Source organism: Pleuronectes platessa, chromosome 7 (genome assembly GCF_947347685.1).
Source record: "Pleuronectes platessa chromosome 7, fPlePla1.1, whole genome shotgun sequence".
NCBI classification, from domain to species: domain Eukaryota; kingdom Metazoa; phylum Chordata; class Actinopteri; order Pleuronectiformes; family Pleuronectidae; genus Pleuronectes; species Pleuronectes platessa.
In genome coordinates this window covers 14,138,604-14,161,640 of record NC_070632.1, presented here as the reverse complement: position 1 = coordinate 14,161,640, position 23,037 = coordinate 14,138,604, and the positions used below count along the sequence as shown (strand labels likewise).

The window sequence follows — 23,037 nt, the reverse complement described above, 5'->3', positions numbered from 1 at the left end:
AAATATTGCTGTTCCAACTCATTCATGAAACATAAGTGTCTGTATCACAGTGTATCCTGCGTATCCTGGGGGAGAAAAAAAAGCCTCTTTTGTGCGTTGATTTAAATGAAGCGCATACTCTCCGGTGAAAGCTCCCCTCTGAGGTTTCTGGTTTCTACCGATATTTTTAATCATGGGAAAGGTCAGAAAGAAGACAACAGGCTTAGGAGAAACATGAGACGGTGGTTGTCTCGCTCCAGCTGATGCTGCCGCCCCATTAACACACCAATCAATGAAGGAAAAGCCTGTGAATCATTACTTCAATGTTTGTTTATGTGTTATGTTAGGATATGGATGAAGTTTTTTTCTGGAGCAGATTTTATTTCTCGTATTAACTTGAACATTTCCTGGGAACTAAATTCTGAAAATATATATTTCAAAAAAATAACTGATTTGGTCCCATGAGTCTGAATGAACAAATTCTATGATATTATCATGTATCAACACTATTTTAAAACCCATAAAAGACAAACAACCTTGAAGTGTGTTGAATAATTTAATCATTATAAAATCTTGTATTGGATACAAAAATTAAAATAAATACTTAAATTCTTAATAAAACGATAAGGAAGCCCTTTGGGTTTATCATGACACAATTTGAGAAAGAGGCAAATCACAATCACCGAGAAGATAGTCTCTTTTCAGGGTTGACATTTTGTTCACCACTTTAAAGCGAAGGGACCGCTGGCTGATGTTCTCCTCTGCGATACCATCAAAGAAGAAATCCTCGTTGAAGATTGGATTACGGCTCTTTCTGATGACTGTGCTGCGTTGCTTCTGGACTTTTCCAGGAACCAGACAGAGGCTGACGCTGCAGTTGATAATCTTAGGATCTACAGAGAGCGGGTAGAGGCCCTCAGCGCTGATCAGTCGAACGCGCAGTCTTTGGTTATCTGGACAGTACTCTGCTGAGAGTCTCAGGCTGCCGTCTTTCCCTATGGGCACCATTTGTTCCTTCATTACCCTCTCTCTGTGCAGAGTCAAGTCCGTGGGGAAGATGGTCGGCGGCGCCAGGCTGTAATTGCCGGGAAGGCCTTCAGCTAATCCCTCTGACGCCCTCCTCATGACATTGGGGCTGTTGTCTGTGGAGCTGCCTTCATCTGTAGACAGGGAATTGTTCCTGGACACCATTGCCTTCCTCATGTTCCTCGCCAGGAGGAGTTCATGACTCAGTGTTTTGAAGAGGGAAGATTTGCCGGGGCACCTGGTCAGCAGTGGCGAGCTGAAAGGAGAGGACTCAGTGGAAGAAGTGGTATCGCTGTCCATAGCGGTCTGCCAGTTCAGGGAGTAGCATTTTGGGGAAAGCCTGGAGCTCAGGGTGTTTAGGCCAAGAGAGGAATGAGAGGAGGAGGGCAAGGTAGAGTGGGAGACTTTGGAGCACACGCTGGATCGACTCCTGGGCAGCAGCAGGGGAGAGGAGCCAGGGTCGGAGTGGAAGAGCGACTCCTTCCTTCTGGTGTGGGGGCTCTCCAGTAAAGTGCAAAAGCCATAGCAGGTCTGGGCTTTGGCAAGGTGCGGGAGGGACAAGGCAGCCTGACTCTGGGGGTCTGCGTTGGTGGTCTCCTCATCACTGCAGTCATCATAGGGGCCATCATCCACGCTCTCCACCTGGATAATGTGCGGGTTGAGATGCTCGTAGTGCGTCACCTCTATTTCAGGGTTGGGCCTCTCAGAGGGAGACACCTTGATAACACGGGCGGCTCGGCTGTGCTCCATGCTCTTTGTCTCCTGCGAGGATGGGATTGTTGGGGGGATGAAGAACTCTGGGATGTTGTCAGGAGTGATGACATTAGGACAGAGGAAAATCCTTTTGGCCTTGTCGGCTTTGTCTCCAAACATGATGTCGCCAATTTTAAAATTGAGCTCGGCTGATGGGACGGGCAGGTTAGATCTCTCCACTGACACACGGATCTTCTCCACCACCCACATGGGTCCTCAGCTGGAACTGGGAAAACTATAAGATCAAAATGGCAGTATTGTTAAGACATGCATTGGGTTCTCAAATCAAATAAACCCACAAAACGCAGCATAAAAGGAAAATTAGGGAGACTTTCTCACCTTATATTTAAGATATGGAAAATCCACAAAGTTGTCGTGATAGCTCCAGGATGATGTGAGAAATCTCTGAGGCTCTCCTGACTGCAGATGGAGGTTCCCGCTTGTCAAGAGCAGCACATCTGTGGCTATTAGGGAGACGCAGGCAGTTTAAATGAGGCCGGAAACCATTGAATACGCCCCCTGTGCTGCTTCAACAGGATCCTCCCTCTCTCCTCGGTCACCGGTTCCCATGGAAATATCCAAACCACAACAGAGCTCAGTGGCCCCTGTAGTATGCGTTCAGTGATAAGTTCACTACTTCCAAAGTGAACGACAGGCTTTAATTCACATATTTGCTTTTCCTGTTAATTAAATTTGATGGTGTGTGACCTTTTTCTGTGATGACAAACAAGGTAACCTGATAAAATACAGATAAAAACCTCCGAACACTTTTTAAGACCATTTGAAGTGCCATTAACTTTAAATGGCAAATGAAGAAAGGATGGAGCTGTCCCAGCTTTGATGAGTTGAGGCGGAATACAGGTTGATTATCTAAGAAGTGGTTCATTCATTGATAACTTTCTACGAAAGTCGTTTTGGTGCCAAAATAAATGTGGCCGGTGCTATGGGTTGAACGATCTGGTAAAAGTGTATTTAATATTGACTTATTCTACACTCATTTAGAAAGAAATACAATGTCAACATAATCACCTCTCGCCAAGGTGGTTTTGTTTTCACGCCCTGAAAAAACAACTGGATAGATTACAAGGAACTTTAAGATTTTTTTGAATCTCTCTCTTTAACGTTGTGAGACATGTTGACTGGTCTTGATGAGATATGAAGGGGGTATTTAGTTGATTGATTTCTATGAGTGTGTGAACTTTGAGCTTACTTGAATTTGACTTAAGGGCCATGGCGCAGGAATGCAGTCTACTAAGTTTTAATGCTTCATGATCCCTTAGAAAATGTACACTTGAACGATGCCTCACTCCCGTATTCTGATCCCTCCATGTAACTCAGCCTGATACAGTCTATTTGGTAACTTTACAAATATTATTATGTTAACTTGAAAATCAAAATGAGATTCCGTGTAGACGAGCAATGGTTGTCAACACAGCATGAGCTTTTTTAACACTTGGCCATTCTGAGGAAAAGCTTTTAGGGCAGAACGTCCTGTCTCTTTATCAGAGAGGTAGTTTCTGAAAAGTCAACACTGGTGATAAGAAGGAAAAGGAAAACATTGATCATTTCAAATCATGGCAACCTTTATTGAAACACTGTCATTCCAGTGCTGCCCTCTTGTGGTGGCACATGGAGCAGCTGGATTACGAATGACTCATGCCTGGCAGGGAGGTATCATTGACCCTGGATTGAGGAGCTTTAACTTGACAGTTACTGCAGCAAATAAACAAAACTTTTTACAAATACGCTCAAACAGTGCAACAGACTGTTAGTTAGTAGTTGCCACTTCTGTCTGACTTGTATGATTGGCATGGTAATGCTACCGGGTCAATCTTTTTGGTAGTTTTGTCCCTATGGGTTTTCTACACTGAAGGGTTGTAGGCTTCACTGTGCACAGGACAAGGGTCAAGTGCAGTGACCATGTGTTACCAGGCACCACAGGACAGAATGATGTCAGTGCTAACAACACACCAGGAAAGTGTCCTAAATAAGGTACTTCTCAGAAATGTTTTCCAAAAAGCTCAGGACACGTCACTAACTAAAGTGAAACCTCTCAAACCGGCTTGTTCCCTGGAAATCAACGTGTGAGAATGTCATGAATGATTAAGTGTATTAAAACAGCAAAGATAAACTCTGTTTCTCTGAAAATATTATCCAGCCTGACATGCACAGACATACTGATCATGCCTGCACCGTGAATCTGTGTGTGCGTGTGTGTGTGTGTGTGTGTGTGTGTTTGTGTGCTCTATATTTGTGTGTAATACAACCATCAAAACCATGTTTTACCTTATTCAGTACAAAATAGATTCAGGAGAGTAATGAAATTCCAATTTGACTGTTGTTATCAGCATTTTCTATGATGCAGACAAAGGGAAGTGTGTGAATCAAGACAAAAATATTTCCACACACAGATAATCCCTTCTTTTACAATATTCATCAGAACATGTCCTGGCCTCTGCAGAGATGCTTGCACATGTCCAATAGGGGGCAGTATATGTTTATAAAACCGCAGAGAGGAGAAGGCGTCATAGCCAGATTGAAACATTCAAAATTAAGACTGTAACACACGTTAGCAAATCCTACAAAAAGTGATGTGTTAAAATACTGAATTATAATATGTGGATTATGAATTCAGCTTCACAAACACACCCTGAACAGGACATGTGGCCTTTTCCTGATAAATAAAACCTCATCCTACAGCAGGTGACGTGCTCCTTCAAGGTGGCACCTGTTTGAGATGTGGTGCAGACGATGTGCCCACCGCCCCTCGGTGTAAACACCATCTCCCACGTGGCATTGGTCTCGTGTCACAGTGGTGACTCGGGGCCCAGCGGGGAGAGGGACCCTCCGCTCCTAATGGACACGCACGCTCCTGGCCGCAGGGCGCACTTGACTGCACACATTCAAAGCGGGGTTTTCAAAATAAGAGCGAGGACTCGCATCATTCATGTCGTTCGTGCATTATTACGATTTTTATCTCTGGGTATTTAAAGCCCCTACTGCTGCTGCTGGGAGGGGGGAGGTGGGGGGGCTTGTTACATCGCTATGACCATCAGACACATGCACGGGGAGTGTGACGCCGCTTCCTCATTTCCCCCCCCTCCCCGGCGCATAGATATGAGGAGTTTTTTTCTCTCCTCCTCCTCCTCATCTCTCTCTCTCTCTCTCGCCCCCCCCCCCCCCCCCCCCCCCCTCTCCACTGTACGATAAACGAGGAGGGGCTTGATGCCGTGGAGGACTCAGGCAGACGAGCCGAGCTGACCCGCTTGAGGTGCGGTGCGCAGCCCCCTCATTGAAGCTCCATGCACTGACGAGCGGCCCGGACATCAGGTAAGGATTTGTGCCTCATTCCCACGAAGATATTTGTAAATAAAATAAAATAATTTTTTAAAAAAAGGAAAAACCCCCTGTGGCTGCTGCTGTTGAAGGTGCTCTTCCTCTCCTCCACCTCCTCCTCCTCACTACGAAGAGGCGGACCGGCTCGGTGTCGCGCAGAAAAACCTCTCCTAGTAGCCGACGACCTTTTTGCTGTGTCCACATGATCGCTTTGGTCGATGTGACACCACCTGCAGGCTCCTTCTCGGATGCAGCTCTCAGGCTTAAAGCAAGTCAGTTTTCTGCTTTTGACATTGGCGAATAAGAGGTAAAAAAAAAGAAAGATGGATATTTCACTTACCGACTTTTATTTTTGCAGCATGTTAAATATCCAGGGTAGTTGATTTTTTGTGCTTGATGGGGGTTTACATTGTCGAACTAATGCTGGCCAAGCATCAGCATCATTGCAATGTGCTGCTCTCAGTGGGAGTTGGACTTGACCTGGATGTTTGCTGGATCAAAGATGACACAGAGGACGTGAGAGTGTGCAGGGATGTGACCCAAAATACTGGTGATTGGCAGGAGGAGTCACGATCGTTGGCCCCCATGCACAAGACAATCTGTAATGGTTAGTTTGGTCCAGTTTGTTTAGACTGCCCAAAGCTTGCAAACCTCATAATCTGCCATTTTTTCAGATAGCATACAGATGTGGGCCACTTTAGGCAGTTATGAGGTAATTCTGTCCCTTTTGTGGTCCGAAACAAAATGGATCTGAACCCAAGGGGCCCACTTTTAAAATAGCAAGTGTGGCCCCAATATCCTGAATCCAATGTTGGTCTTTTTTTGGGAAACATGCGGTGCTCTAGGCAAGGTGTAATCTGGATGTGAACCTCATTCCGACCACCTTTGGCACCTTTGGTTGACATGCGGTTTTGCTGTGTCTTACTTGTGGCCCAAATCTGGTAAATAGGAGCGCCCAAGTGCCATCATTCAACCTGGGTTTGATATGGGTCAAATCTGGGCCAAAGCAATTTTGCTTCCCGCATTCTTTCTTTGGATCTGCCACCTTCCTGTGTCCCGAGCTCAGAGGTCGCCCTCACCTGCCTGTGGTGCTTTTACTTTTCTCTAAGACACCAGCAGGAGGGCTGTGCACCCCCTCACTGAAGGACATGTCTGTTTAAACCCTCACGGGCTGCCATTGCAGCCTGATGATGCCTCACACACACACACACACAGACACATAGACGCTCCTGTGCTGCACTTGTGAAGATGTATGTTATGTGCTGTGACATGATGTTATTCACAGGTACAGGCCGGTAAACACTCCCCAAGCAGCACAGTAACAACTGTTTTACCATGGATGGTTTTCAGTGTAGATTATCAGTTTGTGAAACAATTGTGAGTCCTGGGCTGACTCACCATGTCAAACCGGGTTGGCTACACGTTAGCCTCTTTTGACATACTCATTAACCGAAGAAGCTCTGGGCTGCCATGTGCAACTGTTTGACATATTTCAGCCCACTCCTTCTGCAGGATGGAGCAGCTGACCATTTAGTACCAGAGGCGTCTTGGATATATAGCCAGGGTCAAATCAAGTATACTTATGGGGTTTGGACGGTACAGGGGAAAGACTTTATTTTACTTGATTGATGTACCTAGAAAAGTGGAGCTGCCTCAGCATTTTGGAGACAGCTGGGATGGTGGATGGCTCTATACAGTAAGGCCTCACTGACATACTAGAGTAGCCACACTGAAACTATTTCCCCGTGAGTTTATGTCATACATCTCTGGGTGTAATGTTGATTTGTATAAAATAAATGGTCGATGGCTGCACCATCATGACATAAACCATCACTGATGAGTGTGCAGTCTGAATACGTGTGTTGGTTGGATGTTGACAGTTAGAGGTGTAGGATTTAGGATTTTGTTTGCTTTGGTGCTGAAGTCTGCTTCACGGGTGATGGATCTACAGAATTAGAGGCATGTATTTTTTCTGAAATGTTGACACATTGATGCAAGCATTTTTGGATTTAAGCCCATTTTTCAAATTTTAATTATAGTCAGAGACATAGGATCATATGTACATCCCTGGCAGATTGTCAAAATGTGCCAATACAGAATAATCTTCAGATTAAATAGTCCTGGAGAGGCTTTATGAATAATACATGCCTCTTCCTCTGTAGGATTACTGTACTTGTGTTTACTAGCCATGATGGAATTTCTCATTCTGTGTGTATACACTCTCTGTGTTTGTTTTCATGTCTATGGCTGGACACAGCGTTTGCAGCTGTATGATCAAACAACATTCAGCTATAGGATTTTTCGAAGCTATGTAAATCTCAGTGCACCGGTTGGCTCACAGATTGAGATCCCTGCTTGTCCGTGTCTAATACGAAAATGGAGACTCAGTGTGAGCACCTACTGTAACCTTCCCACAACGCCGTACCCAGATATAATTAGATCAGAGCAACACCAATGTCACAAGCTCACATGCAGCACGCATCTGCCAGCCGCGACTGATAAAGCCTTACTGTTCCATCAAACAAAAACACACAGAGCTGTTCACTAGTCCCAAGGTTATAAAACCAACGTTTTGCCGCCTTTTAATGTGGCTATAAATTAGCTAAAAAATCTCAACTTAAAATAGGAAAAGTAGCACAAATGTTTTACCGTCAACACTCAACACTTCTTCCCGCGAAACTTCTGAAATATTAAACACAGCAATTTCACTTTCCAGTGGTAATTAAAGCCAAGCACTATTTAAATGGTGCCTTTTTCCCACTCATTGCCAGCTATTGAAGAGGCCATTACCACAGTGATTCTGTATTATGGGAGGCCATTAAGCGGTATCTCTGCTACAGCAACTTTAGTTCACACTTTCACCTCACCACCTAATTTACCGCGGATCACAAGTTTCAGACGTGATCTCAAAGTCTGCTGCACGCTCTCATCGAGTGGGTTCAGTCACTGTTAATTCAAACTCTGTGACCCAGGGAGAGATACGACATCCTCAAAACAACTGCATGAGTAACGAAGTCATGACTTCCCCAAGTAGGTATTTTGACCCACAAAGTGTTGAGAACAAGCACCTCTTCAAAAGTCAAACTGTGTTTCCGTGCTGTTTCATTAGAAAGTGATTTTTTCTCTCAGCTGTTACACACGCTCCGTCATCAAGAATGCATTCCTGGTCGGAATTCCCCCGGAAATGTTGGGTTGGTTGGAGGGTGGGAAGTTAGGGGTTTGGAGAGTCACTCCAGAGTGAGATCGTTGGACCATATTTAATGCCTGAGTGTGTAGGAGGCGGAAAGTAAAACACACCCCATGCTGTCACTGCAGCCCGGCCCTTGTGTGTTGTGTTTACCAGTAAAATAGATTTCTCCTGCGTGCTCTTTTCTGTTTGCAGGGCTGTCTCTGTGATCACAGCCTCTTTAGGGCCTGGCTCGCCTCCAGATCGGTTTCTATAGATGCATAAGCTGTCTGCCATTCCCACTTCTTCATCAATCTGAAATCACAGTTTCCGGTATTATTTTTTCCCAGCGGATGAATGTGGCAGGCGGTCGATTTGTGAGAGCTATAACGCCGACAGGCTTTTTTTTTTTGTCATCAGCAAACACTCGACCACATTACTAATGTGTTTTCAGATTTGAAGCACGGTTGTTCTCAGCTGTAATTAAAGAGTTAGTGAGTTCAGACTCATTTGGCTGCATGGAAAACTGTGTGTGATTATATCAGTGTTCAGTATTAGTGCATGCACAGGTCACTTTTCTAATTCGCAATGTTTGGCACAATTACAATTTAATTTTGAAGGCTTTAATTTGCAGATAACTTAATAATATCTGGAGCAACATTGAATTAAGTTGATTATTATTTCATTTCATCAATCTGCTGAGACATGGTGAATGCAAGACATCACATCATTTGTTTTCTATTGGTGTGCAGAATGTAAAACCAGCCAACAAAATTGGGTGGTGGTACCTACATTTAATACAATCCCCACCCAGCTGGCTGTGGTGTTTGATACAGTGCATTTACAGTACATGTGGTCTGAACCAATGCGGCTGTGCCAGGGATGCGTAAGCAGACTCAAGAAGTAGGTCAGTAGATGCCGGCAGAGGCAGTGGCACAGCCTGTGGCACCGCTCATCAGTGGGTCACATGAGATGCCAGTTTGAACGGGCAGACGACAGCTCCGATCTTCACTATCAAGCACACGGTGTATATGGGCACAGAACTGGGTTGGTGGCATGAAAAGAAAAGAGGTGTGATGTGAGGATTCATTGAACGGTTGAACCATTGAGCCGGCTCTTATCTTTAGTAAATAGCTGTCGTTTGATGTTGGCACAGTGGTGCAGGAGTTAGCACCGCTGAGTCACAGGAAGAATGTTCTCGGTTTGAATCCTGGTTTGGTTTGAATCCTGGTTTGGTTTGAATCCTGGTTTGGTCAGAGTCCTTTAGGGTGCGTGTTCTCCCCCTTAGCGAGAGCATGAGCCTTCATCCGAGGGGAAGATAGAGAAGTTAGTGAGTGAATCACCGAAAAGTCGGCTTCTAGCAGTTTGAAAATCTATTTTTTCTCCTTTTGTTAAGATAATACTTTTTCTCTTCATGTGTCTGCAATGTGTTTTGTAGGCGATTAATTCAGTAGTGAATGAGCATCGGATAAAAGCTTCACTGTTGGTGTTTCAACTTTAAATAGTCTCCTTTGGTGTAAAAAGATTTGTGCGAATTCTACTTATCGACTGCCGCTGTGTGCAAATAATCACCATTTAAATTTAGTCAGTTAAGGTGTTACTGTTGCACACACAGGATCTTTCTAAAGTAAAAACCTCTCGGATTTGGTTTCCCTGAGAAACAGTGGAATGATAAGGGACATGACCTCCTGCTTGTGATGTAAACTGATTACCAGGGGCAAGGATCATGTGATACCTGTGCTGAAGATCATGTGATGGCCTCCTCTGAGAAAGGAGAGTGGGTGCACTAATGCTGTTTTTCCCTCTGAGACGTGTATCTGTGTAAAAGTCTTGAGTGAAGTAAGTACCAGAATTAATTTGACTTTGGATTTAAATACAAGAGGAGGGGATGTACCTATTCTGTTTAAGTCAATATTCTGCCAACAGTGCAAACTGCTGCTTTGGTTTGTAATGGTCACAGAATCCAAATAATGCCGTTTATCACCTTATTGTGTCTGTTCAGTTACATGGCTGCTTGTGCTCAGTGACTCGTCACCCTGTTGTAACCTGCCCAGCTTCTTTTGACTCTATTGTGGGCGCAAACTGCCAGGAACTGTGTCTTTGTTTAGAAGACTATTTTGAATTGAAAATGAGACACAGTGAGTGTTTGCATGTGTTCAATGTGTTTTATGAACTACTGAATTATCATTCACAATATAAACTATAGGTACTCCAGTACATACAGTATGTGTTAAGAAGTTTAATATGCTAAAATGGGATGTATTTATGTGTTATCAACAACTCAAGGCTCTTTACAGTAAAATCAACATTGATAAACCACTTTTTCTATCATACAGCATTCATACACTGTCGGCACAGCTGTCAGGGGTTATTCGGGGTTCACTATCTTGCCAAAGGGCATTTCAGAGGAAGAGTCAGGGATTAAACCACCGACCTTCTTGTCAGTGGATGACCCACTGATCCACAGCAGCCCCTCTATATGTTCCTATGATTCGGGCTCTGCTTATGGGAAGGTTTTCTTGTGGCCGGTATCACTTTGAAAACACATTAGAGGGGTGCTCTCAAAGGCTCTGATGGTTTTAGCCCCCTTCATCAACATGCTGGGAGTGTTTTTCTCTGGCAGGGGGTCTCCCAGGAGCGCCACAGGAGCCAGAGGTCAATGACAGTGGGGCAGATACCCTGGTGATCAAGCCACTTGCCATTGATCTACATCAATGATACATCAGAGACAAATACAGCTGAGTGGTAGGGGTCCTGCGCCACAGTGCAGTTTAGACATTAGTCACTGGATGACTTACTGAACATTTTCTTTACTCTAACACAATTGTTTACCTCACTGTCAGAAATCAGAGAGCAGTGTTTGTAGAGCAGTGTGTACATTGTGTGTGGCGGGAGACGTCCCGAGGTTGAGAGGCTTACACAACTCTTAGCGAGTGGGAGCAGAGGCTATAGCTGCAGTGGGACAGAGGTGGGCTGGAGTAACAGACAGACAAAGTGAACTGAATGATATCGCTGTTGAATGAGAATGTTGATTTTGTGATGGAGAACTAAGGCGGTTGTTTCACATCAAGGTTAATTGAGGGCCTTCGGGTCCGCTGTGTTAGCAGCAGCGGCTTTTGCCTCTGCCTGGGGGGAAGGACTCGTCTGTCTGAAGAGCAGCACTGAAATTACTGCTATCCTCTGCTCTGATCCTCTGCAGGCTGCGAGGGTTGCTGACCGAGCGAGAAGTCTCTCTCCCGCTCGCTCCCCCCCTCGGCTCAGGGCTGTGTAGTGTCAGCACCTTGAGTCTCAAAGAGGAGCTGTGGACTGCTCCGACACATTCGCGTTGAAATGATTTCACATTGGCCCGGCTGGAGTGCATTTAGCAGCTGGAAGCGGTACTGTACAAGTGATTGTGTTACTTTAGCCTTGTATATTCAGCTCATCAGCAGTGCAGTGACCTTGTGTTAAGGGCAGAGGGAATCTCTGGTTACGCTCAGCGGAAGGTGATATCCTGGATTGCGTTTGTCGCTCGTCGCTCTGCTTTGGCAGATTGAATGATTAAGTTTGTTGCATGATTTGTGGTGATACTCTTCATAAAGGCTCTTTTTCCAGTGGCCATTTTGAGCCTGGCCAGCATTTGGGGTGGGCAAATTGTGCCTTGATGAGATAGCACAGCCCAGATATAGCCATCACCACTGTGTCGGATCATAATGTCAGCCTCTTCATTAGTAAGGAATTTTGTAGTTGACCAGTGGTCACGGAAATTCTGCAACCTTCAAATTGTCTCTCCAGTGTTATCGGACCTTAACAGATAAGGATTGTCAGCTCATTATCCTAGAAGCTGCTTTTATATTTTTTATATCATAATAACAATGGATGAAATCATGAATATAAAAGCACCCAAGCGTTAAGAGTTTGTAGCTTAAGCAGATAATTGTTTTCCAGGAAAAGGCTCTAAAAGAAATCCTTGTTCCAAGCACAGAACATATGACGAACAGAGTTAGTGACTCGCTGGTGAACAGGAGTGAGCATTTAGCCACTGAAGAGTCACATTTATTTACATAAACTATATCTAGGATATGGTGGAGACCAAAAAAGACCAAACAGGGAGTGAGAAGACTGGTGTATTTTTTGCCAGATGGCCAAAACCACAAAAATGAATTGAAATTCCACTACTACTACTAATTCTACTTCTTCGTGTACTAGATGTGTAAATAAGCAGTTTTTTGCTACTACTTTGTCTCTAAAAAACTAATTAGATGATATTATATCAATGATGTGTTTACAGCTTCATTGTCTTACTCCAAGTAGCCCCCCCCCAAAAAAAAATCCCTTTAAACCCTGTCAATGAGTGAGACCTGGCAATGAATGTTTCTGTCTGGATGGATCATTTTAGTTCAAATGATTTGATTCAAGATATTCATTAGGCTGTTTATTAGTCAGACATTATTTAATAAAAATATGGTTTTGTAGAAAAGTATTGAAAAAAGAACAGTTCAGCATCATTGCCAGGCAAATTACATTAATATCTCGGGGTGAAGCTCTCGTGCTGGTTGTAAAAACACCTGGTATTAGACAAACATTTTTTAGCAAAAACTTCCCCAGTACGTTGTAGCTCACACAGTAAATAACATATGTTAATGTTACTGCATAACAGTTGCATCCATCTGCCCTCATAAATGTGTTGACGCAACCTCAGTTGTTATGCTGATCCTCTGGGTCGAGTGCGACATAAATCCCAAATAGTCGCTGTGGGAATAGCTTCACCTGGCCCGATGGTACAAATTCATTAGCAAAGCAAGGAGATTTTAATTCAAGTCAGACATTAATTATACAAGATCCTGATGTCTCATGCTGTAACCTTGTTTGTCCGCACGCTACTCGTCTTAAACAGGAGCTGTTATTCGCATGTGAATTTCTTTCCAACAAGCATTGTCTGGTAACTCAGCGGTGATGAGCTGATTAAGTTTGTGATTGAGTTTCCTGTTATTTTGTCATCAGCCATTAACGTCAAGAATAAATCAACATCCTCCTAAAGCAGATTCTAATTTAATCTATTTCACTATTCATACATTTTGCCCTGTTTGTGCCTTGGCATGACATCTAATGCTGGATGAGTTTGATGTGAGTAGAAGCTTGAATCAGACCTTTATTCCCCTGGATCTTCTTCTGGATGTTTGTGTTCGATTACACTGAGGAGAATAAGGGGCAACATTGTTGGGTAATAACCAAAAGCTATCATGCATTCATCTCCTGTAAAGTACGTTACGTCATCTGACCTCTACAGGCGGAGGAAAGAAAGAGACCTCAGGCTGTGGGAGGTATTGGCACATTCAACAGAAATAGCACATCAGATCATGTGTACATTACAGAGTTGATGTTTACTTATATTATGCTCTCTTATTTCTTCCCTGTGGCTGTGACACTTCAAGCTGCCTATGAACTTGTGCAGTGTGGTGTTACTGCTATCCAGTAGAATAATCCTCGTTATTTATAGCAGCGTGGTTGACTCATGTTTTCAAAGACGGGGAATCGTCCAAATAACTGTTTTCTTCTTATGATGCTCTACCTTTTCTATACAGCACAACATGAATGGACACTGTTTTATATAAGACGAGACATCGCTGTGAAAATAAATAGGGCAACTGTATGCATGTTCTGGCTTGTTGACCCTTGGAACCACTCACTCTATGAGAATAGTTCCTTTTCATTCGGTGAAAGTATCATAATTAGTTAGGGCATGCAGTATTAATTTGATAAAATGGTGGCTTAGCAGACACAGTAATGGCTGAGTAAACACTTAATGTGCCGTGAACAGACAACAGAACTGTGGTATACTTTTAAAAAGCAGCCATATACAGCCAAATACATGTATTACATGTGTAAGATATAATATCCTGAGTGGAGGAGGGACATTTTCTGCATAGTCGAGGTTAATTGTGAGGGTTTAACTTGTGCTACCTTTTAGTTACAGTTGGTGCTAAACATAGTGAAGTATTGTTAAGGCACCAGCACAGTGATTTAAAAATTTGATCACATTCTTCAGAGAAGAAGTTGGACATTTTCAACACTTCAGCAGATTAGTTAATATCAACATGAAATACTGATGCGTTGGTCACGTTGGTCGATGCAGCAGGTGTTAGAGAGGAGGGGGCTGTAGGTGTGGATTACTGAGGACACTTCACATACTTCTAGTCATAGTTTCTCATGCCATGGCATTAAGGTTAATGACCAATGGAGATTATTGGGGGATTAAAACTTTCTAATACTGATATATTGGTTGAAAGAAGAAAATCTGCAATGATTCCTAAGATATCTAGGTTTAACCATGAACTTTATAATGCACAACTTTAGATAAAGAGAAAACACAAATAAACAAATACAAATTAAAAAATAATGGCAAAAAAAAACACATAATATAGAAATGTGAAAAATTAAGTTCTTCTTTCAGTATTGCCTGACACGGGCAAATATTAACACATTATTCCTTCGGCATGGCATGTTGATGGTATGTTTGCACTTATGTAAAGTCTCCATTGTCAATACCAGAAGGCTCCAGTACAATAAGCACCTAAAAGAAGACATTAAAAGATACTGAGAGATATGAACAAACTGCTAGTTGTGCTGGGCAGAATGCTGTTGCAAATGTTTCTTAGAGAATACACAATGTTGGAAAAATGATCCAGGCCACAAACGAGAACGAGGAACACCCTGAGATGTGCATTTTCCGTAGATCTGAAGTTGCAGACATGTCTCTTCTTCACTGAGATTAAAATGATACGGTGTTAATTTCTTGCCACCATGGCCATCTGTTCAGTCCACTATACGGCAGCTGTTCGCTTCTCTCTCCGTCGAGTCTTCAGTTTCCTCCGGTGGACCTTCAGCCAAGGGAGAGCAACTGCCCACCTGCACCGTGGACTCGATACCCCTGTTACGGTTTCCACAGGATAACACCCTCTCCCTTCAGTCCAGCTGGCATGGTGTCACATTACATAGCCGATGCGGGTGCCATCCTGAGGTCAAGGGTCAGTCGGCTACCGATGACCAGGAGTGGTGATCCAGTATGAAGTGGCTGACGTGCATCTCGGTGCCTCTAGTAACTGTACCCCCTCTCTGATTTGTTTCTGCGGACTCTCATTCATTATCCATGCTTTCTGCCCTTTCCATAATCCAAAATCAAATGTAGTGCTGCCACATGTGGGATTATTGATGCTGTTATTTAATGACTGTCAGGATCGCTGGCATTTATTTGTGATCTACCGCCTGTGTGAAGAGCTTGTACTGGGAAACATGCACTATATTTACAGTCTGATTTGATTTCTCTGTGCCTGCGAAAAGGCTGTCATAAATTACAGGAATCTCATGGAGTGAGGCACTGTGGTGCTTTATAAATCCCCGGCTGGGAGGAGGGACAAAGAGACAGCGGAGGAGGGCTGAGACACACGACACAAGCTCAGAGGCAATGCTTTAAAATGGCTCAGGCTTATCATGGAAGGTGGTGCGCTCTGCTCTCTGTTAGCATCAGTCTGCACACTCTCCTCATTCTGCCATTCCTTGTGTAAACCAGGTCTGTCACCCTGGCCAAGTGTTTTTCATTCAGGAGGAGTTGCTCCGTGTTGTTGGCGCAGAGGCTGCTGGGTTTATTCGTTCCCAGCAGTCCTGTAACGAGTGAAATTATTTTTAATTCAAACTAACAGCACCAATGATTTGCTGCCAATATCTTGTGTGCATACACCGGGCCTGCACATCCTGGATGTCTCAATGAGATGGATCTGTCTGCCTCCCTTTGGTGCAGAACCATGGGACTAATTTAATTACCCCCCCCTCCTTAGTTTCACAGTCCCATGGGAGTGCACAACTAATCATTTGGAATCTCTGTTTTCAGAATTGGGGAGGGGCGGGTGTGCCAGTGTGTTCTATCCCTTTGAGCAACCAACTGTACAGCCTCTGCTATGAAGAGGCTATGACTTTTCCATAACATCACCATAGCTACCGTCGTATTAGATGTCGTCACCCCAGATGGTTTGTAACCTTTTGACCACTGAAGGGTGTAGTCGCACCGCAGCTGGTGGCCAGATGTACCCCACATAGCTGCATTGCTTGCTAATGAGAAGTAAGTTTAAATTAGCAGGATTGCTGATGAGTTTCCCTTTCAGATAAATTCCTAAATTTGATAAATGTTCATGTTCATCATCACTCAGTACGCTTCACAAAGCCGCATGAGGTTAAATGGTTGGGCTACTTTGGATTCTGTCTTTTGGTAGAAGCTTTTTTTCTTCCAATATTGATGCTGAATCAATGTTTTTTCAATGGTTCCGTTGCATAAACTGATGTTTTTTTTTTTACAAAAGCACAAAACAGAGTGGCTTTTGTAATTGCTAAGGCCAATTGGAAGTTGAAATGTAATATGTTAACCATTAACAGTTAAAGTATCCCTACTTAGGAATACAAATATCAATAATTGCATAAAAAAATAAATTGAATCTACCTGCAATTATTAAACACTCAATGACAGTTTCGGGACTTGATTCGACAAAATACTTCAGCCTCGAGTTCAAGGGACCTACTAACAAACTGTAAGCCAATGTTACGTATTGCCACAGCCACGTAGAGAGTGTTGCCACCATTGTTACGTGTTAAGTTAACTTAACATGTGCGTTGATGTCTACGTTTCCTGTAAGCACCAAAACAAGGCACCGAAATCTGCAGTGTGATTTGGTCTGGCAGGTAAAGGCTGAGTTAGACTCCTTAAAAGCTGTTACATGATTATATTTCATTTTACCTACTGAAGATATTATGAACTGAAATATTCAGGGAAAATAATTAAGATAATGGACCTTTTCCCTGCCCAGTGGTGTGAAGGAGAGCTGTGCGCTAATGCCCAACACTGTTAAATGTCAAACCTGTGGTAAGTGTTAACTCACAGTTTAACCTCGGATACTCCTATAATAAACCCAATTAAATCCAGTTTACTTGCCTAGTGTGGCTGATGAAAAGATGTCGCCATGATCTACGGGGCAATTTATATTTAGAATCATGTAGGTGTAAAACAACACGACAAGTGAACGCTCTGAGTGCAGTGAAAGTGAATGCACTGAAAATGTTATAGATTTTCATGTAATATTCCTCATGATTGTCGCTGGAGGTCATATACTTCACCGGGCTTTTCTCTTCATGTATAGATAGTAGTATAAGTATGGATTTTCTAATTACTTTACTTTTCCTTCTGATATTCAGGACGTGGAAATCAGTTTGACGGTTTTAAATGATTTCGTCCAACATGACTCTGGATCTAAATCCTTACCGGCTGCAGCAAAGAAAGAGAGCAAATTGTTCCCCTCTCTCTTTGCCCTCTGTCAAACATTTGCAAAGCCGCGGTGAAACACTGGAGATTGGGTGTCCCTATCATCTGCTATTATGAATTCCTCCGTCTGTCTGCGGTGCCTTCGTCGTCGCCCTTTAATAAATCAGATTTAGTGCTACATCTGTAGTGCCCATGCTAATGAAGTAACGCCCAGCGCCGAGACACAGCGTTGATTTCATTTCCTGCCCCTCTGGCTGCTCCCTGGGTGTAGATGGAGATTACATGTCATATAAAAGGAGAGATTAAAGAATCTGTATCCGAGTGGAGTGTCACAGGTGTGTGCTCGGCCTCACAATAAGATGTGGAAGTTTGACCAATTCTTCAGTTCTTTATCTCATATGGGCTGAACTATTCAATACTTGATATTCCTGGGTGCATTGTTACAAGCATTAACTAGTGTGCAATATGAAAAAGCTGAATTACGTCACACAGAGAGACAGTGTGTTGTTCTGTTCTGTGTCTTGTGCTGCAACAATTTAACAGTTTATCGATGGCATAAAATGAATTGCCAATTATTTTAGTAATGAACAATTGAATATAAAGAAAAATGACAAACATTATCTGCTTTCGCTTACGCTCTGTTCAAAGACATAACATTGCTCTCTGGCCGGTACAGTTTAAGAGATTGTGCCAGCAGTGTGTGTGTGATGTGTGATACAGAAAGTGCTGCACATAGATCCACAGTTTGAAAGAGTGTGTGAATGGGTGGATGACAAATCTGTACTGTAAAATGCTTTTAAGTGGTCGTCAAGACTGTAAAAGCACCATTTCTGATATTTTATTATGTTAAATCATTGACCAATCTATCAAAATTCTAGATATCTAAAGTGCTACAGGCCCCTGTTTTATCCCTTTACATCCGTTGGCATATTAAGATGCTTCATGCAGGCATGTGCACCTGATTGGTTTGCACGCCATGACTGGAACTAAACATAGACCACATTCTGACTATCAATACATTGTATTGTCTGCCACAGTGTGAAATATTGCTACATAGCCACTGATAAATATGCATGATCTGTTATGTGGTGTTTACAGTTGAACAGCCTCGCGTTGTATTTCCCAGGAGTTTATGGTAACGTCAAGGTGTTAATGACCAAATACATGATTTTTTTCAACATGCATCTACATCACATCTGAATCATTCATCAAATCAAGTTTTTGGAGGATGCATTAAAATGCTTTGAGGGCAAAATCAACTGGATTGTTTTTTTAGGTCTACTCACATTAGCACAACGCTGCTTTTTTAGCACTGCTGCCACTTTGAGTTTTTTTTTTTTTTAAACTGCTATCTCCTATGAGATACTCCATTCTTTCCCTCTCGCAGTCATGTGCTGCTGAGTTTGGGAAATGTTCACTTCTGTGGTTTTAACCTTTAACCCACTTAACTGGTTTAAATACGCTTTATGTTTTCTCAGAGAAACTGTTGACTTGAGTCTTCCTCGTGATTTATTATACAGCTGCAAAGTCTTAATGTTCTCTGACAATATTTCACTATTTCAAAAAAGCAAGTTTGAGTGGATAAGAACTTCAGACTTGTTGTACAGTACCTCTGCTGATTCACTTGGGTTGCAAGCTAACAACCAACCTGGGGTTTGTCGGCTAAGTTACTACAAGGGTTCCATTTTAGTCGTCTAACTCTCCTAAGAGATTTTAAATCCTAAACAATCCAAGGTGCTTTATTCTTGGACATTTTTGTGTCGTAACTCATTTGGCACGAAACTGCACCCAAGTTCTCTCCCTTTTGTGTAAGTGCAGAGAACAGCAATGACATTGTTTATTGCACGCAGTTGATTTACGTGATCTGGTTTATTACAACCTCCCCCTGCTGGAGCCTGTGGCTGATCATTATATACTGAGAATTTAATCCTTTCCCATGTTCAAACTATTTCTCAAATTAAATTCCCAGTCCCCTAAAAACAATCACATTAAAATTCACCAGAGACTGATTTTCATTCAGATCTGCACCAAATTTGATAGATTTTTCCCCAAGACCCATAAATTAGTCTCTACGAAAAATCTATGAAAATGTTGAAAATGGAATGTTAAAGAAAACATCCTGGATCTGTCCACTGATCTGGAAATTGAATGGCTGCTTCCCTGAGCCTTCCACCAAGTCTCATGGTCGTTTGTGCAGTAGCATGGTAGTAGCATGGTAATCAGCTAACTAACAAACAAATGCATACGAAAAAATTACTTCCTTGTGTCGGAGGTAATAAAAAATACAGCTGCTTTCTACTATCACTATTTCCTTTGCCACTCCTGAGCACATTGCTACCATTTTATGAAATTCCTAAATAATGTTTAGGACAAAAGAGCCTGTTAATGCTACATGGAGCAATTTCCAATTTATTACAACTTTGTTAATTCCCATGAGGAAGAACATGAGGACTTAAAAGTGGATAATGGCCAGATGTCCATCACAACAGATCAAGAGACAAGCAGTTGGTAGGCCTCTTAATGAGGATTGACAGCTTGTATAGGATAAGTAGATCAGGTATTATCACCTCTTTGATGTGTTGGGTATGTAGATTCTCTTTTCCATTTGCGCCCTTTTTCTTTACTTTAGTTTGTCCTTGGCCTTCAAACCCACTGAATTGATCACATTCTGATCCGTGTTGTCGCTTCACTTCTTTTTTTTAAAATTAATCATAAACTGCAGTGAATGAAAATGACATGTATTATGAAGAGGCTGTTGATAACGTGCTATTTGCGTAGGTGTTGTGTTTAGTGTTGATAATGAAATGTTATCAGCGCGACTCGAAAAAGCTGAAATAATTATTATTCAAGTTATCAGCTGGTTGAATGCCCAACCCCCCCCCCCCCCCTCCCACCAATCTAATTAGAAGTGTGTGTCAGCATTAATGAGTCGAGTGCTATTGTGGCAGAATTCATCAGGGCAATTAGTGAATCTCAGAAAGGGCGACACTCCATGGGAAACTGCACAGTGGTTGGGTCACTCACAACACACTGCTATCAGCACCACGCAGCCCCAACACTGACCTCGGGTACAACAGTCAGCCACATGAAAATGTTCAATCGGCCGTTCTCATGATAGATTGTGTTATCACGCTTTATCAAATGATATCATACGCACTCTAAAGTTTGTCTCATTGAGTGAGCTGGGATAATATACAACAATTTTCTGTAAGTGAGCGGCTAACACGCCGTAGCCAGAAACCAGCAGCAGAACAAAAAACAGACTTTTGTAATAGTCAACAGTTACATTCAGTTATCCTGAGTATCTTAGATCCTTGTTATTGACTTTAAATGTTGTTAAGAACGTTTACAAGAAAATTAACACATCCACATTTAGGTGATGCAATTTTTTCAGAGTGAAAAGTGCTGGATTTACAGCCATGCAAGTGGATCTGTGAGACTTACCGTTAAGGGATAGTTCACCGAAAAATTTAAATTCACTTCACAACCCTTCATCCAACGTAAAAAAACTACAGGAAAAAAAAGAGAATGCCTCCATGTTGCTCCTGTGGTGTCATCCAAGCATCTGTAAGCCCTGATATTCAAATATTAACCTTAAACAGCCTTATTTACACTATGTTTTTAGCCTTCATGGAAATACAGTTGTTGTTGAGAGATTTAATTCAGGATCAAAATCATGGACTGACCGTCTTTCACTTGCAAATATGCAAATACTCAAAGTGCTAATGAAGAATGATTATGTGCTACGTTGTTGAATCCTGTCCCTCTTTTAGAGGATACTGAATTAACCTGCAGAGCTATGAAATGGTCAGTGGTGTAGTTCAAGAGATGCAGTATTTTCAGTCAGGAACTGATTAGGTTTTTGTTTATGAGGTACAATCAATCCCCCCCCCCCGATAGCCGCTTAGGGGAACCACCCTGTGTACCATTAAAGAGGACTGACAGGGCTCATGCCTGAATTATCGTTCTGTGTTATTGTTATTATGGATTTTTCATCTGCACAGTGTGAGCCATGATAATGTGTTTATTCAAGGACGGATACACAGACCGGCTCTGACATTCATTCTTGTCCTTCAGCTGTTGCTCAGTCTGTAACAAGCAGGATAACATATGGTGCAAAATAACTTTCTCAGTCACTAGACCATTTAGATACTTTGTCGGGTCCCCAGAGGGTAGTTGGTATTATTTGTTAGTGTCTTAAATTAATTGGGTAAAATCTTTGTTTTTTGTAGTACCAATGGTAAAAAGCTATATTAAATTGAATTTGAGCAAGAATAACATGAAAGTCCTGAATGAATAAAGTGAATTTAAAGGCTGTTTGCTATGCACAGTGAGGAGGACCTACCACCTGTAGTACGGCGTGTTTATTGTTGTTGCCTCAGCATCACACATAAATATACACCTGTAATTCAGGGTTTCTTGGAAAGGCTGCATCAATATTAAATTGGCTTGAGGGTCCTTACACATTAATTATACAAATGCAAGAATAAACGGAAACTATTTAGCCGATGAGACAGTTTTTTTATATAAAATATAATTCGAGCAAAGGAAAACATTTTCAGTGTCTGTGGTTCTCAACAAAGTCTTGAATGATCTAGCCAGCCCCTGGTATATAACTGTGGAGAAATGAATGAGAACAGAGCAGGAGATCCTCCAGAGGATTCACTTACAGTAACACTACATCGGAATCCATAATATAGACTTTGATATACAGGTCTTGTTTTAAATTGTGAGTCAAACTATTAGCAATGAACCACTAAACCATGTCCTCTATGTTTGATAGTAATGTAGCCTCTGTAGATGCTCTATTGGCTCCACAGAACATGAGGGAATCGTTTATATCTTGATATATTTATTGTAGAGAACAACAAAGATCAATGATCAGAAAAATATAATCACTTCAAAGTTAACATGACTCAGGTGATCCAATGAAATTATGAAACTAGAATTAATATGAAGAGACAGAGAGAGTCTGTTTCCAATGGTAACTAAAGGTGTTTACATGGTCATTTCATGGATATCTGTTTTCGGAAGGTATAAATGTTCTAATAAAAGATATAAATAATAAAAAAGCTTATTTTATTATCAAGTTTAACAGCCACTACAACAAGAACAAATAACTAATAAAGGAATACACAGCAATTTCAAAATTTAAAAATCTCTGAAGTCTGAACTGATGTTTTCTATTGGGACTTTCCAGTGTGAAATATTACCAGATTTTTGCTAGCTCTGCTAACGCTACACTACTGGAAATCACTGCTTACTCGTCTAGAAACCTGTGCCATGTACCCACCAGTGGCAATACAGCTTCTTTGAAGAAGTGATATCCAAGGAAAGGAATTTGCAGTTTCATCCGGGTGAAACTAATGTAATTTAAAGATGTGGAATTGGTTCGGTACAGAGATTTGCATATTCGCTGATGCCTGGCATTAGCATTATTATCTCGAAAGATCTCTGAGCTGCCTCCCAAACAAGCATTCTCCACCTCAAC

General features: G+C 42.2%; 2 protein-coding genes across 2 annotated transcripts in view; one reads left to right on the top strand and one right to left on the bottom strand.

Annotated features, from left to right (window-relative positions):
• Window positions 1–482: 482 nt before the first annotated feature.
• On the bottom strand, window positions 483–2,233 carry c2cd4a (C2 calcium dependent domain containing 4A). The gene is made up of 2 exons (XM_053427556.1): window positions 2,098–2,233; window positions 483–1,993 (listed from the first exon to the last, which is right to left on the bottom strand). The coding sequence occupies exon 2, from the start codon at window positions 1,966–1,968 to the stop codon at window positions 625–627; it is 1,344 nt and encodes a 447-aa protein (XP_053283531.1). The 5' UTR covers window positions 1,969–1,993; window positions 2,098–2,233; the 3' UTR covers window positions 483–624.
• Window positions 2,234–4,970: 2,737 nt separating this feature from the next.
• Window positions 4,971–23,037, top strand: part of tln2b (talin 2b) — a 79,151-nt gene continuing 61,084 nt past the window's right edge. The window contains 1 exon segment of the mRNA XM_053426429.1: window positions 4,971–5,088. The gene's annotated coding sequence lies outside the window, so the exon portion shown is untranslated.